This window comes from Pleurodeles waltl, chromosome 5, assembly GCF_031143425.1.
Source record: "Pleurodeles waltl isolate 20211129_DDA chromosome 5, aPleWal1.hap1.20221129, whole genome shotgun sequence".
NCBI lineage: Eukaryota > Metazoa > Chordata > Amphibia > Caudata > Salamandridae > Pleurodeles > Pleurodeles waltl.
In genome coordinates this window covers 128,366,602-128,378,750 of record NC_090444.1, presented here as the reverse complement: position 1 = coordinate 128,378,750, position 12,149 = coordinate 128,366,602, and the positions used below count along the sequence as shown (strand labels likewise).

At 44.3% G+C, this 12,149-nt stretch overlaps 1 protein-coding gene across 2 annotated transcripts in view; it reads left to right on the top strand.

The window, feature by feature from the left end:
* ITPKB (inositol-trisphosphate 3-kinase B) overlaps positions 1-12,149 on the top strand; it is a 387,273-nt gene that overhangs the window by 303,927 nt on the left and 71,197 nt on the right. For both annotated transcript variants that reach the window (XM_069233800.1, XM_069233801.1), the window contains one exon: positions 3,472-3,685. In XM_069233800.1, coding sequence (XP_069089901.1) covers positions 3,472-3,685 — 214 coding nt within the window. The remainder of the gene's footprint in view (positions 1-3,471; positions 3,686-12,149) is intronic.

Sequence of the window (12,149 nt, the reverse complement as noted above, 5' to 3'; positions counted from 1 at the left end):
GCCTAAATTATATTTAGATCCTGCACTTCAAATCTACAACACAGCTTTACCTTCGAATGAACGAAAAAAGCAATGACCCTTAATTGAGATCCTGTGTTGTATTGGCAATGTACTTTTCTTTTTTTTTTAGTATTGTTCTGTATAAGGATTCTGCAGAAACTAAAATCCCAATACAAATGTGTTTTAAATACGGAAGATTGTACATTTTGAGTGCCTCGTAAAACGCACTGAAAAGAAAGTAACATTTACTTTTGTCCACTTGATAATGAAGTCAGTTCAGCCCCTGCAGGAAGAGCATCTGGGTGTGTTTTTTCCACTCCATAGCAGAGCTGAATTAACTACACTCGAAGCGTTTCTACTGGTAACTTGTTTTAACTGTCTACTCATTTAGCGACCTGGGCTTCCAATTTAGTCCGAGGTTAATATGATCTTGTAGTGTAAATGTTCCCTAATTAAAATTCCGAACAGCAGCGCATTTTTTAACTCTGTGCAAACCGAGCAGTTGCCTATTCAACTCGAGGGCGCTGCAGAGAAGTATTTACATATCATGCAGACACCATTCACATCGAATGAGAAGAAACCATAGAACCTAATTAATATTTATAAGTCACAAGGTGCAGTGAAACGGTGGGTTAAAAGGTGACAATGTGCAAGTGGAAAGTGCAAAGTCAAGCCAATAAGTATCTTCAAAAAGAAACAGATATTCACTTAATTAGTAACCCGAACTCAAAAGTTATTCAGAATTACCTTTTCCAATAACCAGTATTTTACACTGTACAAATCTCCTTTTGTAAATGGCGAAAATGTTAATCCCTGCATGTGTAGTGTTTGAACGTGTACGTTTTTAGGGCCTTCGTCTGGATTTGTATGTCTTTGGTCACAGATCTCTCTTGGAATTAAAGATTCCCTTAATTGTCCTTCTGAGAAGGTCAGTTGAAGCAGTTGCGTCTTGTTCCTACTGTGCTTTCTAGTGGGAAATAGATTTCAGGGGCAGGCGAAATTGCTGGTCGTCCCATCGTGGCAGCAACAAGCTGGTGGATTAGCCGTACACTCACCTAAGCATTTGTTTAAATTAGGTCTTATCCTATTTTCTTCCAGTAAATTGTAAAATACATATAACTGCGGCGAGCTATAGGGAACAGTTATTATTATTTTTTTTTAAATAAGTAACTTTTTTTTTCGGTATGTATTTAAAGTAACAGTTTGTATTGTTCACTGATATACCTCTGAAGATAACTTTGTTCACAGGGCTCGCTCGCTCACTCACTGCTCTCTACTGATGCCCTTCGTGTTCTCCTGCACCACCTCTGTGTTCTGGGGTGACCCAAGGGAAGCATTAAGCGCTCTGCTAGCTACCAAAATACCATATTACGTGAGCAAACTATTGGCTACGTACGGCCTGTGGGTGCTTGCTTATGATGGTTCTTATTTTGTAGTGTGTTTTTTTTTTTTTTTTTTTCCCCAAGCCTCCCAGACCGCGCAGCCGTCTGGTTTAACGACATCTTGGGGACATTAGGAAATCTTCCCTCGGAATGCGTGTCCGTTCCCCCATTGCTTACCATTGGCTTTGTGGTTAGTAACTCACATTTGCTTTCTTTCTGTTTGCAGGCTCGGTTTGTTTTAGGCTGTCCAGCTTCAGTTTGTCCCTTCCCCAACTCTATTTACTGTATTCTTCCACCAGTACTGGACTTCTGAAAACAGGTCTTTAAATGCACAGCAAATGTGAAAAGATAACCAGATTTAAAAGACCGAGGCCAGATGTCCGGCTCCCTTCCAGGGAGTTTGGTGTTTACTTTCCTTTCTCTGACTTCAAAGTGAAAAGATTAATGTGACTATCATGCTGGCTACTGGGGTTTTACATGAGGAAGGCTGTACGATGCTTTTTTTTCTAGCACACAACAAAATTTAAATCTCTGCAAAGGAGCTGTGCAGATGTTTTACAATATAGCAGCATTAGAAAAGCATAAATGAAGCATGTTTTTGGTAATTCTGAAGTGTGGTGGATGCAATATTTTAATATGATCAATACACACGGTGATGACATTTCCACACATTATCATTTGTGCAGTGTATACTTTTACCAGGAAAATTGTATGTCTGTGCAAATGTAATTGTCGTTTCAATTGAAGATGTGTTGTCTGTACTGGCAGTGTGCTACCACACTATGCATATTCCACTGTACAGCACTCCACACTATGCCACTTCACTTCACTCCATGCCACTCCACACTGCTTCCCTGCATTGTTCTCTGCACCATTCGACTCTGCTTCTCTACTCTGCACCACTCTACTCCAAGCCAATGCACTCTTCTGTACCACTCCACTCTACACCAGTGGACTCTGTGCAGTCCACTCTACGCCACTGTACTCGATCGTGCACCACTACTCTGAAACGATATAGTCTACGCCACTGCACTCCGCGCCATTGCACTCTGAGGTATTGCATTCAACACCACTGCACTCTGCGCCTCTCCATGTACTCAATGCCACTTCACTCTAAGCCACTCCACGCACCAACACTCTACGCCACTCCGCAACACTGCACTCTATGCCAGTGCACTTTACTCCACCTTACTCAAAACCAGTGCATTCTACGCTACTGCAGTCTGCGCCAAGCTAATCTGCACCACCACACTCCAAGCCTCTATACTCTACAACACTTTATGCCACTCTATTATTGTGCAACATTGTACTCTACGCCACTGCTCTCTACACCACTTTACTCTGCACCAGTCTACTCCACCGCACTTCACACCAATGCACTCTATGCTGCACTCTACGACAGTCTACTCTGCAACACTGCAGTCACTGCCACTGAACTCTACACCACTGCATTGTATGCTGTACAACTCTAGTGCCCTCTGACACCATACTCTACGCCACGGCACTCTACTCCAGCTACTTTGCACCACTGCACTCTATGCCGCTATATTCTATTCTCCAACACTCTGCCGCTGCACGCTACAGCACTATACTCTCCTCTCAAACACTGTGCCACTGAACGCCACACCACTGCATGCTAAGCTACAGTATTTTACTCTGAGCCACTCTACTCCATGCCACTCAGTAACACTCCAGTCTACTCCACGCCACTCTTTTAACCCACTAACCTTTAGCCATGCTGAAGAGCAGCCACGCTGGGGTACAACCTGGCAAAAACATACTGGCAAAGCCAATAGCTCTTGCACAGGGGAGACATATTGGCTTTGCTTGTGAATCTGGTGTTGGAAGGAATTTCCTTTCTGGGTTTCCCAGGTCAAGCCCACTTCTTTCATACATTTTCAGTTCTACGTCAGTAACTCCTTTTTGTGATCAGCCCTAGTTCTCTGTTCTGGTCTAGCACGCTATGGTAAATGAAGCTTTGCTTGGAGCAGCTTGAGGTGAACCTCTTCACACGGTGCTCTCCACAGATAGTTGCTTCCAGCCCGTGTGGACTGTGCTGTGGTCTGACTGTCCTGTTGCTCCTCTGCAGGTAGCTTCCAGGCCGCCGCCAACGGGCAGATATTGAAGAAGCACTGTGAGTGCGAGCAGCGGAGTCTGGATCTGTTGATGACCGATGTGCTGAAGCCGTATGTTCCCACCTATTACGGCGATGTCATGAAGGACGGGGAACGCTACAACCAGATGGAGGACCTGCTCTCGGACTTCGACTCTCCCTGTGTCATGGACTGCAAGATGGGAGTCAGGTGAGAGTCTCGTGTTCTGCTTGGTGTTTTTTCTTTTGAGAATTTCGTTGTGGTGGATCCAGTAACAAATTATTTTGCAAGTTTCTTTTTGACCCGCACGCAGTGCCTGTTGGTGACCAATAGGGCATTAGTATTTCACTTTTTAATGTCATTACTAGATCAACAGCATTTCCCCATTTGTGTTCTTAATCTGTGACACAAACCAGAAACTCTTGGGGTGAGCAGGGATAAAAGGACTGATTTGTTCTATGTTTCACAACCCTAAACCTTCCTAGCCCCAAAGATGGAGGCAGTTCAGTGAGCTACACCTTGAACCATGCTCACTGGTCTATCTGCTGGTGGGGATTTAACCTCTTCAGGCCCTCGTGCTAGATCACTGATGAACACAAGCTGTGCTGGTTCCTTCAAGACAGGTTCTAGCCTTGCCCCTTCCTTGCTTACACAGGCCATTGGTTCCGGGAGAGATGAGTGAAGGTCTCATGGGTTTGTGTATAGTAGACCAGAAGAGACTTGTGCCAGCTGGTCAGTCCCTCTCTGCTGCGAAGCTGCTGGTTTCTCAGCCAAGCATCCATAGCAGTTCTTCTACCACTTGCTTACAAATGGGGTGTGCTGATTCACACTCCGCCCTCCGTGTGCTAGATATCGGACCTTCGAAGTGGCCAACAACCAGAGCATTGATCCCATCACTGACCATCGAAGAGTACCTGGGCCGAGCATGTCTATTTACTTTCAGTACTCTCTGAAGAAAATGATGGGGTGTGATACCCTTCTCTATGAGAATTATGCAAGACCGTTTACGGGGTACAATGAAACGTAAGCTATGCACTGAAACGTTTAGGCTGCTTACTACCTGCTTGAATCTTCACTACATCATTAGTGACGTACTGACTGCTAGAGTAGACGTAGGGAATCGGGATATAAACGTAAGTCATTTTACAACTGGAGACCACGTAGGGAAAGTTTCTGAAGAGTGGGCCTCTGAATGGACAGGCTGGATTGGCCTAGTGGTATTCATCCACTGTCATAATCTTTCTGTGGTCTGGAACCTATTCATTTAGTTAATGCTGAATGGATTGTTGCGCTTTGTGATTACATATCAGCAAACAGTTTGCATATAGATTTGCTCCCACTTGCACTGTATCTCCAGCCGTTCATGCTAGACACTGCTATTTGCATATTTCACTAGGAGGGGCCATTATACTCTGCGTTGCATCTCATGTGCTCAGTTATTCTAGCAGCAGCTGATGTTGTGTTGCTGAGATTTTGCCACACTGTCCGAGTTCTGGTGCCCCCAAGTCTCGAGGACTTCGTGAAAGACCAGCGCCTGTTTTCTGTTTACTAAGATTATTAGTAGCGTGGCACTTTCACAGGTTTTTGTTGGCTGAACGGTTTGCAATGGTGGTGTTTGATATGAATAGCTGAAGGGGTTTGGCAATTTTGGGGCTTGTCAACCAGGAGGCTTGAGATTCTAAATGTCTGGGTGCAGATGCATCATGGACGCACGGTCCGAGGTATACTGGATGGAAAGCTGCCCAACGATCTTCCCCAGTATCCCTCGAGGTGATTTGCAGAGTATATCAAAGAAGTCTGAAAGAAGTGTTTACTGAACTCTCTCGGGATTCCCATTGACTCGCTAGCCCTAGCCATTAAGTGTGGAACAAATTGAGAGACAAGTAAACCGCCCACGGTTACCCTATCAGTACTCGCTGATAGACCTCAGCTTACGCGGGTTGGGGAAACACACTTTATCTATTTATGCCTTTTTATGCGCTGCTAGCTGTAAGGCGCTTTATATAACAGACACTCCTGTAAAATTCTGGAAATGTGCAGAACCTATATTTAATTTGGTGGACAACAGTCAGTAGAGGTCCATTCGTGCACCTTCATCCAAATATGGCTTGGATGCTAAATTGATAGGCATAGATGCATCGGGCTGGGAGATGTTCATGCAGTATCTGCAACTATACAAGGAGGAACTCCTGGCTTAGGCCCTATTCGCCCCCCCCCCCCCCCCTCGTTCTCCCTAATAGTATGTCCACTTCAACTGGTACCCCTCTTGGGCCTGCCAGTGTGCCCTCATTACACGGAGAGATGGTCAACCGACTTGGACCGCTCCGCAGCCATTGTTCACGTTTCCCCCACCTGTCATGACCTGTGGAAGAAGGGGTAACTATATTGTTGGGGAATGTAAACTAAATACCGTACAGCGTACCAATGGTTATAATACAATTTGTTGTACCGGCATTGAGTGTCGTTCCTGTTCTATGTCTTAAATGAACCGCCAACGCCTGCCTTATATATGTGTGTGTGTGTGTGTGTGTGTGTATATATATATATATATATATATATATATATATATATATATATATATATATATATATATACATACAGTTCAAAGGTTTTGGTCACATTGCCTATGTAATCCACAGATCAGATTGTAACGTAAATCAATGTATATGTCTTAAACACTTAAAATTGATGGGCGTAGAGCTGGAAGATCACCATCCAATCCACTATTTTAATCACCCTCAAGAATTGGGCTGATGGCCACACACTAGGTTTAGTGAGTGAAATATCTCTCTAAAAGGGGCTGTTCTTTCCCTTTTCTGTAAATTGACTTGGATTTGACTTCGGGGTCGCGCCCCACTTAGCAAATTGACAAATTCATAGTCTCGACCAACAAGTTAGTTTGTGTCTACGTTCTGCAGCGGGTGTTGGCGACGTCGGCACCTGGGATGGCCTTTTCTGTAACTGATTAGACAAATGTTTGCAGTATCTAACCTGCACTCTAAGCTGTCCATTACTGCAGTGCCATATGCTCCTTTGAGAGGAACACTGTGTCCCCAGAGAGAGCTTTGGCAATTATGTTTTTTTCTTTTAATAGAAAATGTATACATTCATAATTGTTGTGAACTGGAAAATTAACGCTGGAAGTGTTGACGTTCGTAAAAACGAGCACTAAAATTTTGTCACACACACTGTGTGGTGCTTTTAAACAGTTGCGGCCATGAGTTTCACGATAGTGTCATTCATAGTGTTGATAACTGGGCTTGTATATTAAAGACATTTGAAAACAAAAGGGCGTACATTCCTTATAGGATGAGCTGATGGCGCTCCAACCGGCTGCTCCAGTCAGTACAACGTATTCCTCTTTACCTTGGCTGAGCTTGCTGTCGGCACTTGCATCGGCTGCACACACTCCACTTCTCCCCTACCTAGGGTTTTCAGGTCGAGCATAGCAGCGCGCAATCGCTGTTTTTCAGACGTGTTGATATCTATGTGGGCTTTTAACCACGCCCACCTCGCACCATCACGGTCACTCGTTCATGGCCTTGCCATTCAAAAATACTTTGCCATTGGTAAATGCTTTATGTTTGTCCCGCCTCGGGGCAGTTTCGTTACTGCCTTTGGGACCAACCGTGTTTCATGGATTATTGCACATTTGTCGATTTGTTTGACTGAGAGTGAACTTATTTTTCCTTTTGTGTCTCTCCTTTTTGCTCGCCGTGGCGCTTTGAATCGGCTCACTCATGTCCACTGTTTCACTTCTCATTTTCAATTTATGTGGCAAGAAAAGTCCAGTTATGAATTTTACAACGTTAGTTGCTTTAACTCGAGCAAAGGCGAGACCCACTGCATTGCAAATGCTTGTTTTATTAATAGCTGCTTTACAACTGCAATCGCTGAGGGGCAGGGACTGGCTCATAAAGCTCAATTCAAGGAGAACATCTTGTAATCGTAGTTTTCTCCTACCATGTGAATACATTTCATAATTCTTGGGGATTTTCAAAAATCCATAGCTGTACTGATAGAAGTCTACATCATGTCCTGTATTTCCAGGAGTATCCAGATGGGCTGGGTTTATTCGGATAAGCTGTGTGTGGTGGAAAATATAAGAAAAATAGGCTTTTAGCGGGTTTTTTCCCCTCCACTAAGTTTTTTTATTTTTTTTTTATTTTTTTTATTTATTTATATTTTTTTTATATATAGTGGGGAACCCCTTTTCTTGTAATGTATTTGGGGACCTTTTCCATGACTTACATTTCTCTCCTAACCCTTTGTTGTGAGCACACCTACAGAAGTATTTGCAGTAGAAACCAAAGCACAGGGAATACCCAGAGTTCTGATTTGGATGTTCCCTACTGAAGGAGGCTGGTCCTCTATGTAGTCTGCAGAGCTTGCACTGTGCAGGCGGGTGGGTGTGGGGTCCAGGCAACTACATGTTGGTTTACAGGGATAGAAACTAGATCACCTAATGCTCTCATTTTTAAGGTAGCTTGGTCGAGCAGTTTGGCCAGTCTTGGAGAAGTGAAAAGCATTTGTTGTACTCACAGCATCAATCTTGCAACTCACACACTCAAAGGAATAACTCAAGACCAATTTATAAAAATACTTCAAGTTTTTATAAAAAGATCATCAGAAATGGGTAAGTACTTTTTGAGATATGAATTTTTGACGTTTAATAAAAATAGTCTTTTTTTTTTTTTTTATGCGTAATTACGTACCATAGGATGGAGGATCACCTTTAAAAAATACATATAAAATTGTACAGTTGGTTTACCAAGTTCTTATTTTGCTGGTTGGTCGAGGTCATCGGTGGACACACTGGGCCAGCTGGAGAAGTTCGGGCAGCCCTCAGTTCCGGCAGGAGCAGCGGGAGAAGGTGTCTGGAGCTGGTGCAGGGCCACTGCATGGGACCACTTGGAAAAGCGCTGCACAAGTAAGTTTAAAGATGGTTCCTGGAGGTCCTCTTGGAGGGTCAAGGTTGCAAAGGAGTGGGGAACCTTTGGGGCACAACAGGGTCTTTGGTGCAGGACACAGGGTGGCTGGGTGCAGAGCGAATCAGTGAACCAGGAGCTGTGCGCAAGGATCCCCTCAGGATCAGGAGGTAAGTTGGTTTCTGGGTCGTTTACAGGACAACGTGTGCACTTTGGCGGGAGGTCCGGGTTGCTTCTGGAGTTCTTCGACTGAGGCCTCCTCTTAGTCCTTTTACAGCTCCGGGCTGGCTGTTTGTTTATGTAGATGTCCAAAGTTGGCTGACCAGTACCGCATGTTTTGGCACGGTTTGGACGCTGTAGGTCACTGTTCCACCAAACTTGGCACACTCGCAGTCCTCTAGTTGCAGTTTGGTCCAGCTGCGGGCGGCGTCTGGTTCAGGAGTTAGCGGCTGGTCAGTGAAGTGACCCTTACTGGCTTGTTGGTTTCTTGTGGTTGTAGAGTGGTACTTCCACTATAGAGGGAGTTCTCTGACAATTTGCAAATCCTGGAGGTCTTTTGGGCTTTTTGTAGGGCTATCCAGTTGTCCAGCGGCAATTATCAGGGCCTGGGTGCAGCAGGCAGAGTTTGACACCTTCTCTTTGATGCAGCAGGTCCACAGTTCTCGTGCTTCGGATCTTCTAGGCGCTGGTCTTCTTTTGTCCGTTGAATCTGATTTCCTCGTCTTGGGATTCCCACTAAATACTGTATTTAGTGGGCATTTTAGGTGGAACCTGGAAGTGGGCAATGGGTCACCTACCCCTGGGTGGCTACACCCACTTAAGTGACCATTTCCTGTGGGAAGGGTCACTTCCCTATACCTGATCGGCTATTTCCCTTCCATCCAAGATGGAGGAAAAGGAAATGGAGTGTCCGCCTTGCAGGCAACACCGTGGGGGGGGGGGTGCATGCCAGTTGTGGCCACTCCTCCTACCCTTTGTTTGAGTTTCCCGCAGTTGCTGCCACCAAAAGTGGGAGTTTGGACAGGGGTGACTATCTGCTGCTAGCAACAGGCCTGAGGGTCGAGTTTCAGAGGCGGTTAGCCCTTTGAAGATTGCCGCCAGGGCAGTGCACATTCCTGAGAAAGAGGATGTTGCCACCTACGCCCAGGAAGGGCTTTGTTCTACAATCCAGAGACAGATCTCTCCCCCAAGGTTGTGGATTTGATGTCTGGTGGTGGCAGACTGGATAGAACCTATTAGCAACCATCCCAGGATAGTTAAGTTTTGCGGGGGCATACCCAAGGTAACCCCTGGATGTATTTTATAATAAATCCAACACTGGTACCAGTTTGGAGTTATCATTCTGAGTTGTTTGATACCAAATAACCCAGGGTTCGGAGTAGCCATCATGGAGCTGTCAAACTCGAACTTACCAGTGTCCAGCACATGCATTTAAAATGGCTGCTCTGTTTACTCACTATGTCCCAGGTTTGGCAAGGACACAGTGGAGGCATATTGCTCATGCAGCTATGCCCTCACATACAATAAAGTGCGCCCTGCCTTAGGGCTGAAAAGCCTGCCCGAGGGTTGACTTACATTTATTGGTATGCAGTGTATAGTGGACATGTGCCATGTCGAGGATTGCACCAGGGCTCTCCACCTACCATGGCAGTGCTGGGTGCATCTGGATGCATGGCCTCAGAGTGGCATAATCGGTGCTGCTGCCCTCAGGGGCCTACCCTTAGTATCCCATACCCTGGGTACCCAAGTACCGTTTATTAGGGACTTATAGTGGCAGCTAAAGGTGTTGCCAATTACCTTTGCAATTTTAGGGAAAGAACACTGACACTGGGAACCTGGATAGCAGGATCCCAGTGCACTCCAGTCCAAGTTGCGTCCAGAAACCAAGCAAAAAGTGGTGGGTACTGCAACAAAGTGCCAGTTTCCCATACCTACATACCCAGTGACCAGCACCCTGGCTGTCTTGGGACTTGGGAACCCTTAAGACTAAATAAGTTGGTTAGGTGTAACTGCACAATAAATGTTTTTGAAAAAGACCCTGGGTCATGGCTTGTGTAACTATATCAAAAATTGCTCTAAAGTGACCACAAGGTAACAGTGTAGTGCTTTAAGATACCTAACATAGAGTGCCCTTACTCGAGCATTCTCACTGGGGTAGCCAATAATAAAAAAAAAAAAAATCAAATATCCCTTTTAATGGAAGTAATTATATACTGAGGTAGAATGAGCTGGGAGAATGCCTGATGGGACAGCTTTCGCAGAAGTGGTCTTAATGCGAATTTAATAGGGCGAGGCAAATAGCCCCATTCTCTTGTGTGAGAAGCATAAAGAAACGTGTACCTTTGGGAATTGGGGTTAATTGCATCTCACACATTTGCATTTTTGGTTTGAAATGTCAAAACTGATCACCCTGATGGTTTCATGACTATCCAAAGAGATTATTTTTACTGTCTAAACGGCTCCCAAAGTTGATAATCTGGGCCTCCCAATTCAGGTACTGTGGTGCTGGTGTCATCAATCGCTGCAAATATCAACAGTAAAGCTGAAAAAAGTTCATTCGAGCAGAAAAAAGTTGGCACGCCTCAGTGACGTTCCTAAATGCAGGAAAATGCCAGTGGTAACCACTCCGACACAACTGGCCTCTAAAAAATGACATCCTTTTTATTAAGCATCTTACCTGCAGGGAAGCTGCTGCCATCAGAAATTGTGCTTTGGAGTCATTGAATAGAAATCCACGAGTCTTCCATTGTATCACTGACCTGTTTTTCCGCATTTGAGAACTTGCAGCGTGGGACCCTTTTCTGCTGGATTGAACGTTTTCCGTCTTTGTTTAGGAGATTCTTTTTTATGTCTGGCTTGACAGCTCAGCTACCTTCATGACCTGTTGTGGCCATTTCTTTAAAATATACATAGTGGGCTTTGGCTCGGATCAGAGCAGTATTTCCCGCCCACTTTATGCTGTAAGTGGTTTGGTGTATCCATTCCACCTCCTGTAGAGTGTTTGCATTGGAATCCATGAGGGGCTATTTTACATCGTAGACATTCATTTTTTTAAATTTTTTTTATAAACTAAATGAATTCAGAAAGCAGTTCTCGTGTGTGTGTGTGTGTATGTATATATATATATATATATATATATATATATATGTATATATATACTTTTTTTTGGCGGCTGTTCGAATATTCGAAGACTTTTATTTTTATTTTTTATTTTTCATGACTTTTTTTTTTTTTCCGGTGAGGAGAGGTATGGTTCATTGTCTCTTTTGTCATTCAGAGTTTGAATAGTTGACTTTTTTCATGATTTATTCCTGTTTTCCATGATATTCCGTCTTGTACGTGTACTATGGTTAACTTTATAAAGACTTGGTCAATAAGGCAAAAATATTACTTATAAGCATTTGAGTCAAGGTGGCCTCAGGTTACTGAGCTGCTTTCTTAATTCCTTTCCCACTACACTTTTGGTTATGGAGTTTACAGGGCTTTGCTGGAAAGTTAATGTTAGTCAGGTCCACGATAAAGTGGAAGATCATTTTAGTAAAACGTGTTACCCATACGTTCTCGTGTGTTACGCACTGTCATGGAGCATGGCAATAAATTGCCACCTGTGGCAATGAACGTAAAGTATCTACCAAAAGGGGGTAGCACTCAGATGTTCATGCATAAGGTAATTGTACAAGTAACAATTTACCTCACTCTAAACCTGCCCATCCTTTACGGGGAGATGAGGCTTGAATGGGAAGAAC